At 43.2% G+C, this 20,347-nt stretch overlaps 2 protein-coding genes across 6 annotated transcripts in view; one reads left to right on the forward strand and one right to left on the reverse strand.

Annotated features, from left to right (window-relative positions):
• The window catches only part of LOC131446686 (drebrin-like protein), an 8,120-nt gene extending 4,736 nt beyond the window's left edge, over positions 1-3,384 (reverse strand). For all 4 annotated transcript variants that reach the window (XM_058618076.1, XM_058618075.1, XM_058618074.1 and 1 more), the window contains exons 1-2: positions 3,101-3,384; positions 1,732-1,787 (exon numbers count right to left, since the gene is read on the reverse strand). In XM_058618076.1, coding sequence (XP_058474059.1) covers positions 1,732-1,787; positions 3,101-3,183 — 139 coding nt within the window. In that variant the 5' untranslated portion in view covers positions 3,184-3,384. The remainder of the gene's footprint in view (positions 1-1,731; positions 1,788-3,100) is intronic.
• Positions 3,385-7,684: 4,300 nt separating this feature from the next.
• On the forward strand, positions 7,685-19,605 carry LOC131446597 (transcription factor 7-like 1-B). Of its 2 annotated transcripts, none has more exons than XM_058617953.1 (12): positions 7,685-8,515; positions 11,915-11,984; positions 13,299-13,435; positions 14,738-14,818; positions 14,930-15,050; positions 15,140-15,221; positions 15,311-15,367; positions 15,913-16,038; positions 16,130-16,295; positions 17,572-17,679; positions 17,775-17,823; positions 18,735-19,605. In XM_058617953.1, the coding sequence occupies exons 1-12, from the start codon at positions 8,348-8,350 to the stop codon at positions 19,325-19,327; spliced, it is 1,758 nt and encodes a 585-aa protein (XP_058473936.1). In that variant the 5' UTR covers positions 7,685-8,347; the 3' UTR covers positions 19,328-19,605. The 2 variants fall into 2 exon arrangements, with proteins under 2 accessions (XP_058473936.1, XP_058473934.1); XM_058617951.1 differs by having other exon boundaries at positions 7,686-8,515; positions 18,732-19,605.
• Positions 19,606-20,347: the final 742 nt, after the last annotated feature.

Here is a 20,347-nt window from a genome sequence, read left to right on the forward strand (position 1 = left end):
CACTTTGGGTTCGTGTTCAAATGAAGAACAAACTTAAAGTCACCATGACGCTGCAGTGTTTGTTTGATTCACATTCTCTCACAGAATCAGGTCAAATTTCAGCAGTTTATTGTGTATTTAGTTCATTTCTTCAGATCTTTTACTTATAAAACTTGACAGAATGTCATGCACCGTCAGTTGTGTTTTAGTTCAGTGTCACATCCTGTTTTATTTTGGTAAAGGTTTTTCTCTACTTCCTGTGAGTCTGTCTGTTTTCACCTGGTGCTCCTCACCCTCACTCCCTCACCCTCACTCCCTCACCCTCAGCGTCTTTGTCACTTCAGGTTTTGAATCCAGAAAGAGATCTTTTGTTGTGTGAGTCTAGCTTATGTTTTTGTTGGATTCTAAGTTCTTTAAGGTCAAGCTTTTGTCAGAGCTGTTCCAGCTCCCCTTCTGTTTTCTGGTTAAAGGAGGAAATAAAGCTCTTTAAAAGCCTTCTCCTGTGTCTGGCCTCGTGCATTTGGGTCCAAGCCTTGTGAGAGTTAGTAACACAGAAACACAGTAAAGAGCCGTGCAGGGCTTTTCTTTTCTTTTGACGTGTCTCAGATCCACTGGCTGATCATCAACAACATTACATTACATTACATTACATTACATTACATTACGTTACATTACTTGTCATTACATTACATTTAGCAGACGCTTTTATCCAAAGCCACTTACAATAAGTGCAATAACAACACATTTATCTCTGGACATTAGTCAAATAAAACCTGTATTTTTTGGGTGAAGTGGCCCTTTAAATGTGACACACACACACACACACGCTCACTCTCCCACACACACACACACACACTCACTCAGACACTCACTCTCCAACACACACACACACATACACACTCACTCTCCCACACACACACACACACATACACACTCACTCTCCCACACACACACACACACATACACACTCACTCTCCCACACACACACACACACATACACACTCACTCTCCCACACACACACACACACATACACACTCACTCTCCCACACACACACACACTCACTCACTCTCCAACACACACACACACATACACACTCACTCTCCCACACACACACACACACACACACGCTCACTCTCCCACACACACACACACACACGCACGCACACACACACGCACACACACGCACACACACACACACACACACACACACACACACACACACACACACACACACACACACACACACACGCACGCACACACACACCCACACACACGCTCACACACCCACACACACACACACACACACACACACACACACGCTCACTCTCCCACACCAAAGTTGATAGAGAAAATCAGTGATGTTAGCTGTGGGGACACAGGAGCTGCTGGTCCTGTGCTGCCTCGTGTGGTCACTTTGTGTCACTGAGTTAAGTCTTAATGAAGGATTTTAAATGCTACTATTACAAAATTAGACATTTGAACTTTTGTGTGCGTGTGCGTGTGCGTGTGTGTGTGTGTGCGTGTGTGTGGTTTACAAAAGTGTGTCTCAGTGAGATAAACACATGATCACGTTAAACTTAAACTGACGCAGATTTTATGACATAAGCCTTTAGTTAAGTGGCTAAAATTAAAGGTTCCGCTGTGTTTTCACTGAGACTGATCCTCCATCGTGTTTCAGTCTGGTTCTGGTTCTGGTTCTGGTTCTGGTTCTTCACCTCAGGGAGTAAAATGTGCAGAAAAGTGCTCTCACCTCCTGTTTCTGCCAGTCTGACATCGTTACTGTTCCCTTCATACGTGAACAGAGCCCTGTGAGGACAGAGGACACATGTGAGGACAGACGAGACATGTGAGGGCAGAGGAGACATGTGAGGACAGAGGACACATGTGAGGACAGAAGACACATGTGAGGGCAGAGGAGACATGTGAGGACAGAGGACACATGTGAGGACAGAGGACACATGTCAGGGCAGAGGACACATGTGAGGACAGATGAGACATGTGAGGACAGAGGACACATGTGAGGACAGAGGAGACATGTGAGGACAGAGGACACATGTGAGGACAGAGGACACATGTGAGGACAGACGAGACATGTGAGGGCAGAGGACACATGTGAGGACAGAAGACACATGTGAGGACAGAGGACACATGTGAGGACAGAGGAGACATGTGAGGACAGAGGACACATGTGAGGACAGAAGACACATGTGAGGACAGAGGACACATGTGAGGACAGACGAGACATGTGAGGGCAGAGGAGACATGTGAGGACAGAGGACACATGTGAGGACAGAAGACACATGTGAGGGCAGAGGAGACATGTGAGGACAGAGGACACATGTGAGGACAGAGGACACATGTCAGGGCAGAGGACACATGTGAGGACAGATGAGACATGTGAGGACAGAGGACACATGTGAGGACAGAGGAGACATGTGAGGACAGAGGACACATGTGAGGACAGAGGACACATGTGAGGACAGACGAGACATGTGAGGGCAGAGGACACATGTGAGGACAGAAGACACATGTGAGGACAGAGGACACATGTGAGGACAGAGGAGACATGTGAGGACAGAGGACACATGTGAGGACAGAAGACACATGTGAGGACAGAGGACACATGTGAGGACAGACGAGACATGTGAGGGCAGAGGAGACATGTGAGGACAGAGGACACATGTGAGGACAGAAGACACATGTGAGGGCAGAGGAGACATGTGAGGACAGAGGACACATGTGAGGACAGAGGACACATGTCAGGGCAGAGGACACATGTGAGGACAGATGAGACATGTGAGGACAGAGGACACATGTGAGGACAGAGGAGACATGTGAGGACAGAGGACACATGTGAGGACAGAGGACACATGTGAGGACAGACGAGACATGTGAGGGCAGAGGACACATGTGAGGACAGAAGACACATGTGAGGACAGAGGACACATGTGAGGACAGAGGAGACATTTGAGGACAGAGGACACATGTGAAGACAGAAGACACATAGGAGGACAGAGGAGACGTGGGAGGACAGGGGTGTGGACAGGTGTCTCCAGCTGTCACTCAGATAATAATAAGGAAGTGAAGTGTGAGAGCGTCTCGTCACTTTTTAAACTCACCAGTTTGTGTGTGACTTGCCGTCGACCACCTCTTTATACGCCGCCATGAGCGCCGTGCCATTCTTATTCAGGTTCACGGACATTTTAGTCCACGTGTCCTCGCCCACGGTCCAAACACACACACACACACAAAACCTCCTTGAGAAGAAGAAGTGGCAACAAAAACAAACTAAACCAAAATAAAAACCACACACACACAGAAATAAAGACAATAATCTCAGGTGTGAGAATAAAAGTGTGCGAGCAGAGAGCGAGCGTCGCTGTCACCTCCTTCCTTCACTGTGAAACAGGTCAGGGGAGAAAATACAAACCTGACAAACAACATTCTTACACAACAAGTCACCTGTGGATTAATCTCAGCGCATCACAGTCTAAAACAACATCTGCACGCCTTAAAAACTCAACTATATTAAACAAGAAATATGTGTCTTTCCTAAATGGATATGGAAATATTCCTTGAATTAAAAGTTACCTGAATGCGTGGAGGCTTCAAATGTGAAGCTTTTATCTTATTATGTGTTTTAATGACCTGATTTTATTGATTCAAATGCAAATAAACTTTATTTTTATAGTGTTTTCGCATTAAAATACAATAACAACATGGTTGTATGATAATAATTTGTAATATGGAGGTAAAACTATCGCAATATCATATTATTTTTTTAAATGTAATTACCATGTTACCATTCTATTAATTCTGTATTTAAATTCCTTTGTTCAGATTGACCTGAGTGACACAAAGTGACCACACGAGGCAGCAGAGGACCAGCAGCTCCTGTGTCCCCGCAGCTAAAATCACTGACTTTGGTGTGGGAGAGTGAGCGGTTTATAAACTTCACTTTCCTCTCGTGTCACTCCTGTTTCACAGTGTTACACTATTGTTGACATTAATGTGAATGCACACACACACACTCAGTGTGTGAGGGGCTGACAGATGATCCTGTTAGTAAATGAAAGGGTGATTGATGGACTGAAGCTCAAGAGCAAATTACCCCCTGGGGCAATAACATACCCCGCCCCCCACGCCCCTCTCTGCTTATCTACTCTGACGTTACATTGTCCTTCACACCTCCACCGTGTGTGTGTGTGTGTGTGTGTGTGTGTGTGTAGGATGGGGGGGGGGCATTTTGTCTGATTACCACAACTTTAAAGGGCTTTTTTCACAGTTAAGACTTGGTTAAGTTAAGTTAAGTTAAGGGTTACGGTTAAGGGTAAAAGGGAATACATTATGCCTATGGTGTGTCCTCGCTAAGAGATTGTGTGTGTGACGTAGATAATGGCGCCCGACAAATAACAACAAACGTCTGAACTGTCTTAACAGTTTAGTTACAGAGTCTCATTGTCTCATTTCCTCCTGGTTTCTTTGCTGTAATGAGCTTTGAGCGGTCAACACCCACACACACACACGCACACCCACACACACACACGCACACGCACACACGCACACACACACACACACACATGCACACGCACGCACACACACACACGCACACAGGTCTCAGCATTGACTTCCATTCATTTCAACAAACTAAAATAAGCCTTATCACCAACTACAGTTCAAATCTGGTTCTGGTCTCCATGGGGACATGAGTTGTCATTCACACTGGTCTCAAACCAGTTTAAACCCGGGATTAAACTAGTTTTTGTCCAGTGTGTGTGTGTGAGTGTGAGTGTGAGTGTGTGTGTGTGTGTGTGTGTGTGTGAGCCCCAGCTCCGCGCCGACATCTCGAGCTGGACCAGATGTGACGAACCTGAGACCAACATCGGCCCCCGACGCTCACAGCTGGTTTGTGCGTTGCAGGACACACTAACCCAACTGTAACTGTAACTGTAACGTCTCTCACCGTTAAACAAATTAAACAAATCCATCCCAGACACACACCCAGACACACACACACACACACACACACACACACACACAGACAGAGCAGCAGCAGCTGTGTACATCAGCAGGAGGTTGATACAGTGGGGCCTCAGAGTTTGACTTTGGCTCAAGTCCAGACACACAAGATCCTCTTCCCTAAAGCAGGACCTGTGTGTGTGTGTGTGTGTGTGCGTGTGTTGGGGGGGTGGGGGCTGCATACCTCTGCTCAGTCGTAACCCCCAAAAACAGCCTCCTACTGTAACTGTAGGTCAGTGTCGTTGAACTCCTGCTCCAGTTAGCAGTTCAAGAGAAAACACATGTGCTTGTGTGTGTATATGTTCATCCATTCATTCATTCATAAATTCATTCATTCACGAGTGTGTGTGTGTGTGTGTGTGTGTGTGTTTTAGAGTTTTAGAGTGTGTACGGGGAGGAAATCCCTCTTTTGTTTCCTGAGGAGAGTGTGTTTAATGAAGGATGAACACGTTTCCCTCTGACAGCTGGAATTACACGCACGCACACGCACGCACGCACACACACACACAGACACAGACAGACACACACATGCACACTCACACACACACACAGACACACACACACACACACACACACACACAGACACACACATGCACACTCACACACACACACAGACACACACACACACACACACACACACAGACACACACATGCACACTCACACACACACACAGACAGACACAGACAGACACACACAGACACACACAGACACACACCCCCCCTCCACACACACACAGACACACACAGACACCCACCCACACACACGCACACACTCAGACACACACACACACACACACAGACGTGAAATTCTTTGTGCTCAACGTTTTCACCACGTTTCTGAATCGCTGCATCGTGGCTAACAGCTACGCTAACGTCTGGGTGTGACTCCATTCCTCACCTTTAGAAATCCCATGTTCTGACTATAAGTGGAACGCAGCGTTACGCGTGCAATACTCGCTGTCACCATTAGATGTCACTATCTCTTACACACTGGACCTTTAACCAGCTCTAAACTCTACTGCAGAAGTCTGACTATAAATGGAACGTACCATTTACAGATGCAGCACGGAGTAAAGCAGTATCAAAAATAAAGTATAGAAGCATAGAATAAGAAATACAAGAAATTGGTAGTAAAAAAACTAATAATAATTAGGACTAATGATTTATTTGTTTATGGGGCAAAGAAACAAAGAAAATATTCAGATTTAAGAAGCTGAAAAATCAGCTGCGAAAGGAGATCAAACTGTGTTGTGTCTTCATTGTGCAAACAGACATCACAACACTTATTTATTGTCTTTATTCTCACACACAGACACATGTGGTTCAAATATCCAGATGTTTCCGTGGTTTGATAAATGCATTTTGTGGCTGGATCAATGTTCGCCGGTGAAATCTGAGCTGAAGATTTGAAGTCTCTAAAAGAGGACATGATGGAGGTGGACGTGATTCAAATCCAGCTTCAGAGTCTTCAGAGACTTCAGAGTCTTCAGAGTCTTCAGAGTCTTCAGATAACACTTTTCACTTTTCAAAAAGTTGCTACAAGAACATTTCCATGGCCACATGGCTGCTAAAAAAAACCCTGTTATTGTAAGAGTGTAACTTGTGGGAGGCAGAGCTGAACAAAGAGAGTTCAGAGCAACCTTGAGACAGAGGAGAAAACAAACAAAGACACAGAGGGAGGGTTCACCAAGCTGTAGGCGCTAATTACCACCAGGTTAATCTCCACAGGGAGGCTGCTATTTAATTGCAAGTGGGGGCATTAGTGTGTGTGTGTGTGTGTGTGAGAGTGATTACAATGCATGTGTATTTAAATTCAAACAACTTTATTTGTCCCACTAGGAGCAATTGTTTGAATATTTCCTTAGCATATCATGTAACAAATAGCAATAAAAAGTCAATAAAAGTGTGTTTTCAGATCATTTCTTCAAACAAACAGCAGTAAATACCTCCTGGAAACTAATCCTGGAATGTTCATTTGCAGATGTTCTTAGAGAATCAACCTTTCATGAATGAAGTTGTCAGAGGAATAAAAAATACAACATCGTGGCTGCCAGCGGGAACACGAGGTATTTCAGCCACTTAACAAAAAGCTCACCCTATAAAATCTAGGTTTAAGCCTAAAATGTCTGAAAATCTGTTTAAACCACTTTATCTCACTGTTTAACAGACTTTTCCAACAGGAAAGTGAAGTTTGTAAACCACTCACAGAAAAGCAGTGATTTTAACATCACACACACAGGAGTTGTTGATCCACTGCTGCCTTAAATGTGGGTTAAAGTTATTTTGTCACTTCTGCATTTAAAATCCTTCATTTAGATTTACTTCAGTGAGAAGTAACCGTGAGATAAAGACGTGAAATATGTTCTTAAGACACAATAGACTTAAACTGACGTAGATTTTATGAAGTGAGTCTTTTGTTAAGTGGCTAAATCTGTATTTTAGCATCTGGGCTTTAAGCGACTTCTGGCACCATATAAATAAACCTTATTTAAATAAATCCGAACTGTCTCTTTAAAGTTGAGCAGTGTTTGTGAATGATTTGCTGCCACAGACAGAAACAACTGCGCCTTTAATAACAAATCTGTGTTTCCTCAGCAAACAAACGGCGTCTACCTGTTGTTCCTGATCAGGGATCAGTACTTCAGTGAAGTGTCCTGTGGGGGCGCTGCTGAGCGGATCCAGGCTGAATGAAGATCCTCCTCCTCCTCCTCCTCTCTCTCTCTCTTCTTCTCCTTCCACTCTCCAATTATCCAAGAAGAAAAACTTCTCCCCCAGACTCTGCAGAGATTGAGATTTTACGGGAGCAATCTTCGGGATTATGCTCGTTTCGAGCGGGAATAACGATGTAGGGAGTGAAGTGAAAACAGGCCTGGACTTTTCTTTCCCCTCTGGACAAACTGCGGAGGACGTAAACTTTTTACGGCTTTCACTCCGCGGGTAATGATCGATATTTGTGATCGGCGCCTGACTCTCTTCAGCTCTTCTTTGTCAATAAATGAACACATTTTTTTTCAAAGAGCCTCGTCTCTATGGAAACAAGCTGAAGGAGGATTTCCACACCTCAGGAATTTTCCACGCCACCAAAAAAAAACCTGAAGCGTCCGTGAACGCAGCACGGAGCTAGCTAGCTAGTTGGTGTTGTTGTTTTTTTTTACACTTTTAGCGTAAAAGTACGACTTAAACGCTCGCTCCGTGTTACGTCAACGTGCGCTGCGATGTTTTTAACGCGGAGTTAACGTCACTAGGAGGCTGCGTGAACGTGGTTCCCGGTGTTTTGGGGAGTGTTTTTCTTTGTTTTTGTTGTTTTTTAATGAAAGTGTGACTTTGGTTAGCTTAGCGCTGGAAACATGCCGCAGCTGAGCGGAGACGACCTGGGAGCGAACGACGAGCTCATCCCGTTCAAAGACGAGGGCGAGCAGGAGGAGAAGCGGAGCGTGTCCGCGCACCGAGACCTGGACGACGTCAAGTCTTCTCTGGTCAACGAGTCCGAGACCATCAGCAGCTCCGACTCCGAGGTGCGTTCACTGACCACTCTCTGCGCCATCGATTAAGACCGCGAATAATCGATTAATCCTGTCGCATACAAGTTGCAAAAAATCGCGTAAATCTCATAATGAGGAGAAACAATACAAACATGGGCCTGACGGTTTAATCGTGACGCTTCAATGTAAAGGTTTTTAACGGTTAACTGAATTATTTGATCAGTTTGAGTTTTTTTATATAAAGGAGTCACATTTTTAGATTTTCAGCTACTTACATTTTAATATTGTTTGGTTTCTTTGCTCCATAAAACAAATACATTATTTAAACTAAATCATTTTGGTTTGTCAACAAAATCAGCACATTTAAGAACATCATTTCCAGGTTTGGGAAACAAAAATCAAACAATCAATCGATTAATGTATAAAATAATCATCAGTTTAATCGATTTACAAAAATAATCTCAAGTTACATCATGTACGAAAACGTGCTACTCATATGACAAACGATGAATTAATTACTAACTTAATTCTCTTTTTTAAATTAGGTTTGTGTGATTTTTTCAGCTTCTTAAATGTGAATATTTTTGCTCCATAAAACAAAGAAATTATTAAAACTGAATGATTTTTGTTTTCGGACAAAGACAGCGAAGAATCGACAGGTTAGTCGATAATAAAAAGTGCGTTGACAAGTTTTTTATAAAGTTAATTGTTTGTCAGATGGGGGGGGGGAAGTTGTGTTCTACTCACAGCTTGGTTGGTTTCCATCAGACTGTTTTTATATCCCATAAAAGTTTTTAAATTTAAAATTAGGGCTGCAGCTAACTCTTGCTTTCATACTGGATTATTTCCCTGATTGATCAATAGTTGAAAAATATTGATCAGTGTTTGTCAGACCTGGAAATGATGATGTTCTTATAAATGTCTTGTTTTTACCCACAAACACAAAATGATTAAGCTTGAATGATTTCTTTGTTTAATGGAGCAAATAAAGCTGAAAAATATTCACATTTAAGAAGCTGAAAAATCGTGAAAGAAATTCTCTCACATCAATCAATCAACCAAAACAGTTTGCAAATTGATTGTTGCAGTTTTAACTTAAAGGGAGTTGTAAAAGTTGCTGGATTGAGGAAAGGTCAATGAAAATGAATCCACATCCACACTGTTTGACACACTCCATTTTAGTTTGAAAACTCCAGGACGGTATTTTAATCTGGACTATGGGTGAATATGATTGTTTGATTATTTGCTGGATTATAAAAAAGCAGATCACTTACTGTGACGATTCATAATTTTTTTTAAATTCAAAGAATATTAAACAGGTTTCTTGAATGCATCTTGAAACTGCTCCTATAAACTCAACACGCCATAGAAATCCAGCAGGAGTGATGACATTTACCAGGGTCTTTGAAGGCATCTCGTTAGCTTTCACTCTCTGCAGTTAAGAATATTCAAATATGCGGGATTATTCCAGTATGTATCTGTCGAAATGATCTATGAATAATGCTATTGAATATTCATGTAGCATTTCTGCTAAAAAAAACCTCGTCCTTAGTGACGGGAGGAAATAAGAGTCCTTTCAAATTAAAGAGGCAGTTACACAAATTCACTTTGTTACTTGTTACCTTATTGGCCACAAATTAACTGTCAATTAGGAATGAAAAACGCCTTCTTTCGCCCCCTTTTTAGATGAAAAGTAAATAATGTGGATGTAGCCATGTCTCCTCCATGTCACTTCCATGTCTCCTTCATGTCTCCCCCATGTCACTTCCAAGTCTCCTTCTTGTCTCTCCCATGTCTCCTTCATGTCTCCCCCATGTTTCCTCCATGTCTCCTTCATGTCTTACCAATGTCTCCTTCATGTCTTCTCCATGTCTCCTCCATATGTTCCCCATGTTTCCTCCATGTCTCCTTCATGTCTTCTCCATGTCTCCTCCATATGTTCCCCATTTTTCCTCGATGTTTCCTCCATGTCTCCTCCATGTTTCCTCCATGTCTTCTCCATGTTCCCCAATGTTTCCCCCATGTTTCCTCCAGGTCTCCTCCAGGTCTCCTCCATATGTTCCCCATGTTTCCTCCATGCACTCGTCTTGTTTTTCTTTTTCTAGTCAGTGCACACTGACTGGCCTTGTCCTCACATCAGGGTCAGAGGTCACTGTGAGGACAAGATACACATAACAGTGAGCTGTTTCACAGTCGATGCAATAGATTTTAACAGGTTAAGTTTTATTACTTAGTGTCTATATTCAGTTAGCTTTTCATTTAGTTAGCTATATAGCCATAACATAAAAAATACACACTAATATCTTACTCCATGTTTCTTCCATATACCCCCCATGTTTCCCCCCATGTTTCCTCCATGTTTCTTCCATATGCCCCCCATGTTTCCCCCATGTTTCTTCCATATGCCCCCCATGTTTCCTCCATGTTTCTTCCATATGCCCCCCATGTTTCCCCCCATGTTTCCGCCATGTTTCTTCCATATGCCCCCCATGTTTCCTCCATGTTTCTTCCATATGGCCCTCATGTTTCCTCCATGTGCCCCCCATGTTTCCTCCATGTTTCATTCATGTTTCCTCAATGTTTCTTCCATATGCCCCCACGTTTCCTCCATGTTTCCTCCATGGTTCTTCCATATGCCCCCATGTTTCCCCCATGTTTCCTCCATGTTTCTTCCATATGCGCCCCATGTTTCCTCCATGTTTCTTCCATATGCCTCCCATGTTTCCTCCATGTGCCCCCCATGTTTCATCCATGTTTCCTCCATGGTTCTTCCATATGCCCCCACGTTTCCTCCATGTTTCCTCCATGGTTCTTCCATATGCCCCCATGTTTCCCCCATGTTTCCTCCATGTTTCTTCCATATGCGCCCCATGTTTCCTCCATGTTTCTTCCATATGCCTCCCATGTTTCCCCCATGTGCCCCCCATGTGCCCCCCATGTTTCATCCATGTTTCCCCCATGTTTCCTCCATGTTTCTTCCATATGCCCCCCATGTTTCCTCCCTGTTTCCACCATGTTTCTTCCATATGCCCCCATGTTTCCTCCATGTTTCTTCCATATGCCCCATGTTTTCCCGATGTTTCCTCCATGTTTCCTCCATGTTCTTGTTGTCATTCAGTGTTTCCTCAGACAACAGTAGCTAGTTTGTGTGTGTGTGTTTCTTCTGGCTCTGTTGACGTTTGTGTTTTGTGGTTTTGCGTCCACACACACACACACACACACACACAGGGTCGGACTCTGTTGACGTTTGTGTTTTGTGGTTTTGCGTCCACACACACACACACACACACACAGGGTCGGACTCTGTTGACGTTTGTGTTTTGTGGTTTTGCGTCCACACACACACACACACACACACACACACACACACACACACACACACAGGGTCTGACTCTGTTGACGTTCGTGTTTTGTGGTTTTGCGTCCACACAGACAGACAGACGTCCCAAACCCCGCCCAGACCTGGAGAACAGGGCCAGACACAGTCAGCTGTTTGAAGAAGGTATGATGAACTCTGTCTCTCTCTCTCACAGTAACGTGATCTCTTTGACCTCAGCGTCTGTCATCACCTCCTTCATTAACATGTAGTCACTCTGTGTTTGTGGTTTGAAATCTGTCAAAGCTGAGGCTCAAAAACACTTTTCATCCTCGAGACATAATTGCACTCAATATGAACCTGAAAGCAGTCGTCTGTGACTGCAATACTGTGTGTGTCTCATACCATAAATATGTAAACGTTAGTGTTTTTTCCGTATTAATTTATTCTATTCATTCATTGTTCTTTAGTGTTGGACTAAAATCATATGCAGCTTCACATGTTAATCTTTCTCTCTATATATTGATTTAGAAGTAGAAAAACAATCATTTCTCAATAATTTTGGTTTTGATCATATCTTATTGATTCATTTATTATGGAAATAATAGTTAGTTTCAGCCCAGAAAATATTTATGTTGACGTAAAAGTAGAAAACAACAATAAACCGATCATATGATGATTCATTGGATGTGAAAAGAATAAAATATGTTTTTATCGAAAAAGGTGAAAAATTGGCCAAGATACAGCCCTTTGAATTTGTTCAAAGAAGAAGTTGTTAAATTTTCTAGTTGCTTCAAACTAGAGGTGGAACGATTAATCGATTACTAAATTAATCAACAACAACGGGTGATGTCCAAATGTCATCATAATCTACCAACCAAGCTTGCAGACCCTGAACCGTAGCAAGGAGACCTCCGAAGACCGCTAGCTCCTTTAGCTCGGATTAGTTAGTGCAACAACACATTAAACCACGGCACTTTACTCACACACTGCAGGTAATACACAGCCTCTCTTATTATTGTGCAGCTCTCACAATAAGAGGAGTTACTCAAAATTTGCCCTAACCCAGTGTTTTTGGATCCAGTAAAACAAGTTCCAGAGTGACAAGTTCTCTAAATGGCACGTGTTTTTATGTTTGTGATTAAAACACAACTTAGACGTCAAAGATGTCAGAGTCGCTCTTCGTTTTCTTCTTCTTGTGTTTGGGTTTTGTACAGAAACTTGTCAGAAACTCCACAGTTCTGAGAAGCTGACGTCACAAACATGTGACGCGCCACTGAAGTCCTGAGATTCTACTGTAATGACAAGTATATGAGTGCAAAGCTCTGTTTCTCTGCTTTCCAGTATCCATCCGTCTTCCACTGTATCCTCCACACTGTGAACACATCGCCACTCCATAGTTTTTGAATTATCCGTCTATAGGAGTTACAGTACTGTTAAAATCAGTTGACCTGACCCTCTGTTGTTGTTGTTGTTGTTGTTGTTGTGTTTGTGCGTCAGCTCTGAGGAGGCAGCAGGACGCCGGTCTCTTCCAGCCCTCGCCGTACATGGGTTATCCTTTCTTCATGATCCCAGACCTCGGGAACCTCTGTAATCCCTACCTCACCAATGGAGCCCTCGCATCAAGTGCCCAGATGGTAAGAAGAGGCACAAACATTTAAACTCCAGTGATGATCTTTGAGCGTTGAATAATACTCTGAGTAAATGTCACATTCTTTAATTTTAAAGATATTTTCATGCTTCATTTTTTTAAAAATAACCCTCAGTTATTTGCTGCTGCAGCCGTCAAGTCTTTTATTGTAATGTCATCAGGATTAAAACCATCACACTGACACGCATGCACAGGCACGCACACACACAGAAGACAGCCTCAAGCTCTTCAACACACAGGCAAACACACACACACACACACACACACACACACACACACAGAAGATAGCCTCCAGCTCTTCAACACACACACACACACACACACACACACTCAGTCAGTGTCCGCCCCCCTGTTCACAGCTCATTGTTGTCATTAGCAGGTTTGAATGGAGCTAATGTGTGGATCCACAGGGGGCGTCGTTATATCTCATTATACTGAACGCGCACACACACACACACACACGTGCACGCATGCACACACACGCACTCACTCACTTGAAAACAGGAAGTTTGAAAATGATTTATTATACAAATAAATCACATGTTTATCTCAGGGCGGTCACTTTTGACGCTTTTCCACACCATGGTCCCGGCATGCCTCGGTTTGTTTTCCATGACTTCATAGTACCTCCTCAAAGTGGGCGGAGTCATAGCACGTCAGACTGGCGGCCTCTGATTGGTCAGAGAGTCGTCACTGAAGAGTCATGAGCGCGAGAATCAAAGCAACAAATGTAGATCAAAGTGAATAAGACTTAAAAATACCACTTCCTGTTCCAAAATCTACTTCTACAGTTGTGCACACTGATTTGTACTGGTATGTCCAGCAGCTGGTTCCAGTTACAGCTCTGATAGTGTGTGTGTGTGTGTGTGTGTGTGTGTGTGTGTGTGTGTGTGTGTGTGTGTGTGTGTGTGTGTGTGTGTGTGTGTGTGTGTGTGTGTGTGTGTGTGTGTGTGTGCCGCACCAAGCCTTTTTGGGGCCCTGAGGTGAATTTGATTTTTGTTTGTTTAAAAACTCTAAAGTGATTTGACGGCTGATTTAACAGTTTACGTTTCATTTTTATTTATTTTGGATGATTTGTACTCATTTAATCCGTCCATCATCTACTGCTTTATCCTCCACCGGAGGGTCACGGGGGTCACTGTGCCAATCTCAGCTGACATAGGGTGACAGGTGGAGTCACACCCTGATAGGTGGAGATCACCAGTCCATCACAGGGACACACACCTTCAGTCTCACATAATAATAATAATAATAACAATAACAATAATATGAATGTGTGTGTCCACAGTATCTGCCGTTTCAGTGGCCTGTCCTGGACGTCCCGGGACGATCAGCAGCCGTCAGAGACGCTGCGTCTCCTGCACAGCTGGTCAGAACACGTATATTATTAATAATGTGGACGATGAGAGGATGAATCCTGACACCTGGTGGACAGGTAGCAGCACTGCAGCTGTAGTAACCTCCTCTGTCCTCTCTGTAGTCTAACAGCGTCCCGGTGGTGCAGCGTCCTCCTCACATGTCTCACCTGCACCCTCTGCTGTCCTACAGCCCCGAGGCCTTCTCTCCTCAGAGAGCCTCACCTGGATTCTCTCCTGACGCAGGTGTGTTTGGGTGTGTGTGTGTGTGTGTCTGTCTGTCTGTCTGTGGCTTTAAGAACATTAAGAATGGTGGTGTCTCACCTGTGCAACAGGTGTGTCAAGGACTCTTCCCAATCCCTGCTACCCCATGTCTCCTGGAGGCATGACTCAGATTCCACACCCACTCGGATGGCTGTGAGTTACACACATACACGCACACACACGTGCACACACACACACACGCACACAGAGGACATGACCCATGTTTGTGATTGTGTCCTCAGGCAGGGACAGTCCATGTATCCCATTGCAGGGGGGTTTTCACCTGTTGCTCTGTCGAGGTAAGCGTGTTTGTGTCACTCGTGTCCTCGTCTCTGACGAGGAAGCCTGTTCACCTCCGCTACACTAGGTGGCAGTATTTTCAAATCACAGGAGGTGCAATATTTGTTAAAAGCCCAAAAATGTGTGTTAAAATGTAATTATTGTGGTGATCTTTGCACACGTCTTGTTCTGCAGACTAAAGAAAACTTTGTTTGGCACAAAAATCACACAGTTAATCATTTTAAATGTGTTTTTTAAATGAAAATGAGATTAATGATGTAAAAACTGAGCGTGCCCTCTGATATCGCAATTCCTGACAAAATAGTCGCTATTAGATATTTAAAATCGACTTCTTATTTTACTGAAGTGACTATTGATTACTTTGGGAAATAACGGTACATTCTGATTGCACTTTTACGTATCACACTAAAAAATTGCACCAGTAGTGATTTGGGAGCCAATTTTCATCAATGTTTAGTTTACGTGAAAAAGGAATAAAATGAGTAATTCCACTGTGTCTGGAGCGCTGATGTTTCACTGCTTTTCTTTGTTTCCTCGTCCACAGTCTGATGTCAGGTGGTTTCTCTCCACGCTTGGTTCCCACGCCTCAGTCGTCCATTCCTCACCCGGCCATCGTCTCCACTGTGGTGAAGCAGGAGCCGGGCGGCGGCTGCAGCAGCAGTCAGCGCGAGTACGGACACAACAGACACGTTTACCTTTGATTTACTCATAAGAATAATAATAATCACAATAATAATAAAAAAAACTGTGTGTTTGTGTAGGAACGTGAAGTGTGACGCTGCTCAGGAGAAAGAAGACGATAAGAGAAACTACGTGAAGAAACCGCTCAACGCCTTCATGTTGTACATGAGGGAGGAGCGGCCTAAGGTGGTCGCTCAGTGCAAAGTGAAGGAGAGCGCCACCATCAACCAGATACTGGGACAGCGGGTGAGTGTCACACACACACACACACACACACACTCATATTGTCAAACTCATATATAACTGCTTTATATTGGGGTGCCACAAGGGGGAGCTGTTTCTCTCCAGTCATTCTTAAACCTCACCATTTAAAATGATTCTTATGAAACATTTAATCATTACTTTGACACCGTTTCAGAAGTATTTACCGTACATGTCAGTTACACCAGTTTGTAAAATTATGTTCAAAAAGGTTTCATTTCCAACATTGTTACAATTATAATTTTTTTTTAAAGATTATTGCGATGTTCCAACATTAAATAATAAAAAACATTTGGATAACATCTTTTGTTACAACTTGTTTTGAAACATAGCAACATTATTATCAATTATCATTTTTTAAGGACCATCAGCGACGCAAACATTCCAACTTTTTGAAACTATTTATTTTTTGTCTCAATTTTTTTGATTTTTTTTTACAAATTGAAGATCACAAAATGTTTTTAGAATGTTGCAAAATTTTGTGAAAAAATAAAGTTGGTCCCTGATTAAAACGTTATTGCGACATTCCAACATTAAACATATTTTATTTGATAACATCTGTTTTTGTTAAAGCAGTTTTTTTAAAGGGTATTGTGTGTCTGTATGTCTTATGTGTCTGTGTGTCTCATGTGTCCGTGTGTGTCTGTGTCTCATGTGTCCGTGTGTGTCTGTATGTCTTATGTGTCTGTGTGTCTTATGTGTCCATGTGTCTTATGCGTCTGTGTGTCTTATGTGTCTGTGTCTGTGTGTCTCATGTGTCTGTGTGTCTCGTGTGTCTGTGTGTCTTATGCGTCTGTGTGTCTTATGCGTCTGTGTGTCTCATGTGTCTGTGTGTCTCTCTCGTCTGTGTGTCTTATGTGTCCATGTGTCTCTCTCATCTCCACGTGTGTCTCATGTGTCTCTCTCGTCTCCACGTGTGTCTCATGTGTCTCTCTCGTCTCCACGTGTGTCTCATGTGTCTCTCTCGTCTCCACGTGTGTCTCTCTTGTCTCCAAATGTGTCTCATGTGTCTCTCTCGTCTCCACGTGTGTCTCATGTGTCTCTCTCGTCTCCACGTGTGTCTCTCTCGTCTCCACGTGTGTCTCATGTGTCTCTCTCGTCTCCACGTGTGTCTCATGTGTCTCTCTCGTCTCCACGTGTGTCTCTCACGTCTCCACGTGTGTCTCTCTCGTCTCCACGTGTGTCTCATGTGTCTCTCTCGTCTCCACGTGTGTCTCTCTTGTCTCCACGTGTGTCTCATGTGTCTCTCTCGTCTCCACAGTGGCACTCTCTGTCCAAGGACGATCAGTCCAAATATTACGACCTGGCTCGTAAAGAAAGACTCCTGCACTCTAAGCTGTACCCGGGCTGGTCTGCCAGAGAAAACTACGTACGTTATATAATACGTTAAATATCATACGTTATATTTATAATAAAGCTGTGTTTCTCATCAGCTGATTCTGACGTTAACTTAACATTTTTCAGGGTAAAAAGAAAAAGAGGAAGAGGACGAAGAGTGAGACGGAGCAGATGGGTAAGAAAAGTGTCTCCTCTTCACTTCCTGTTGCCTCTGAACATTATTATCATTCTGTTGATCAATAACTGATGATATTGATTCTCAATAATTCTCTTTGATTTGGTGCCTTTATCTGTGATGAAGAGTGTAGTTTTAACCTCACCACCAGAGGGCAGACTCTGCTGTGGCTGTAAATCTTTGTCAAAATACTATGACATCAGCGTTTTTATCCCAGAGTGATGTTCTCTTGTTTTGTCTTTGCTGTGGCTAATGTTAGCATCTCTGCGTTTATCTAGCAAAACCAAAGTGATGCTAACATTAGCCACACAGGTCATGCTAACAGTGGCTACATGGGTCATGCTAATAGTAATCACTAGCTACACATTTGACCATATTAGTGTTAGCCTCTTTAAACTGATGCTAACAGTAGCTACAAATTTTAATCATAAAAAGTGTTAGCTCCTTCAGAATGATTCTAGCTGCTGACTGAGGCGGGGCGGTAACGTATTGTTCCTGTTCTTATATTAGCTACACAATTGACTATAATAAATGCTGGCTTCTTTAAAGTGATGCTAACAGTACCCACACATTTAATCCTAAAGAGTGTTAGCTGCATTTAACTAGCAGCAGCAGCAGCAGCAACGTTAGCCACTTTTCAGCATTTAGCATATTCGCTAAATTTAGCTAAATGAACCCACATTTTCAAGCACTTTAAATATAGTAATTATTATTGGATGTTTGTGAATCAGAAAATGCTAACTGTGCTAACATGTTCTGGTTCCCAGAGAGTTTCTAAAGCCAAGTTTGAATTAACACAACAAACATTGACACGTTGTTTCTGACCCTGGTGAACTCTACTTTGCCCCTAGTGGTGAATATTTGCCAGCACATGTTCACTCATCAGTGTTTTGTTTCTTTGTCTTCAGCAGCAGACGATTTGTCCCCACAGCTGAAGAGACCGTGTGTCTCCACCGCGGCCGACGAGACACCGCACACACACTCCCACACACACCCCCATACGCCGCTCGCACACCCTCCCCCACAGACTGCACACGCCCACAGCCGCCCTCACACCGTCTCCCACCTGACACACACACACCTGTCCCAAGCGAGCCCCGCCTCCTCGCTGGACTCCCCGGCCACGCCCACCACATCCCTGGCCTCGCCCGGCGCTCCGGCACCGACGCACACCGACCACGCGCACTCGTCCTTCAGCTACAGCGGACACATGTCGCCGTACGGCGAGCAGCTTCAGCCGCTGCCCCTCACCACCAAACCCCACCGGCCCACACATCCGCTGAACCACCGCGCCGCCACCATCACCCCGGGACCCTCCACGCCGTCGTCCTCGTCCTCCGACACGCCCGCCCTGTCCCCGCTCACCGCTGCGTGCAGGAGTCCTCTCCCTCCTCCTCTCCTCTCTCAGCCGTTCCTGGCCCCGCCTCCTACCTCCACTCACCAATCAGCAGCGAGCTCTCACGGTGCCTTAGCTCAGCTGCTCAGACGAGCCCATCAGCCGTGAGCAGCCCATAATAAAAACCTCTGTAAATAACTGTTTTTTAAAGACTTTTTTAAAAAAAGATGATGTATCACATTTTATTTTGCTATAAAAAATTAGTCAATATTTGACTCTAACTTTTTAAAAACTCACTTTTTCTAACGACGTTTTGCAGATAATCACACGTTTGTTTTTAAAGCTTTTGTTTAAAAGGCTTTTTCTCACATGGTTGTTGTTCACTGACTCTTGGTTTGTTCTCTGGTTTCTTCCCTGTGTCAATAAATATTCACGAGTTCTGACGACATCATCATCATCATCATCATCTGGGAGTTGTAGTTTTTAAGCATGGATATATGTATGGTATACATATACACATACATATATGTCTGTATATACATATACATGTGTATGTATATGTGTATATACATATATATGCAGTGCAGTCTATGCAGTGATTTATATATATTATATCTGATGAGCTTGATTAATATTACTCCTACATTAATGTATATGTTACATTTACTGCTGTAGATTTTAGTTTGGGCTCAATTTTAAGTACTCTTAGTGTCGGGGTGGTTTAATCTACAGTGACACACAGATTTATTAAGGTTACTGTAAGATAAAGATTTCATAGCTTTACCGTGTTTACGAATGCTGGTATAGCTGGTATATATATATGTTATATGTTATATATGTTGGTTATGGAGGTCTACTTATATATATTAACTTGTTTTCATGGTCACGTATATGTGAGTTATGGAGGTCTACTTAAATATATTAACTTGTTTTCATGGTCACGTATATGTTAGTTATGGAGGTCTACTTACATATATTAACTTGTTTTCATGGTCACGTATATGTGAGTTATGGAGGTCTACTTACATATATTAACTTGTTTTCATGGTCACGTATATGTTAGTTATGGAGGTCTACTTACATATATTAACTTGTTTTCACGGTCACATATATGTTAGTTATGGAGGTCTACTTACATATATTAACTTGTTTTCACGGTCACATATATGTGAGTTATGGAGGTCTACT

This window comes from Solea solea, chromosome 19, assembly GCF_958295425.1.
Source record: "Solea solea chromosome 19, fSolSol10.1, whole genome shotgun sequence".
NCBI classification, from domain to species: Eukaryota; Metazoa; Chordata; class Actinopteri; order Pleuronectiformes; family Soleidae; genus Solea; species Solea solea.

Excerpts from the sequence above, each read along its gene's own strand:
- LOC131446597 (XM_058617951.1), top strand. The coding sequence starts at position 8,348 with ATGCCGCAGCTGAGCGGAGACGACCTGGGAGCGAACGACGAGCTCATC. Across the intron at positions 15,222-15,310 it reads CCACACCCACTCGGATGGCT|GCAGGGACAGTCCATGTATC; the intron begins GTGAGTTACACA and ends TTGTGTCCTCAG. Across the intron at positions 15,368-15,912 it reads TCACCTGTTGCTCTGTCGAG|TCTGATGTCAGGTGGTTTCT; the intron begins GTAAGCGTGTTT and ends CCTCGTCCACAG.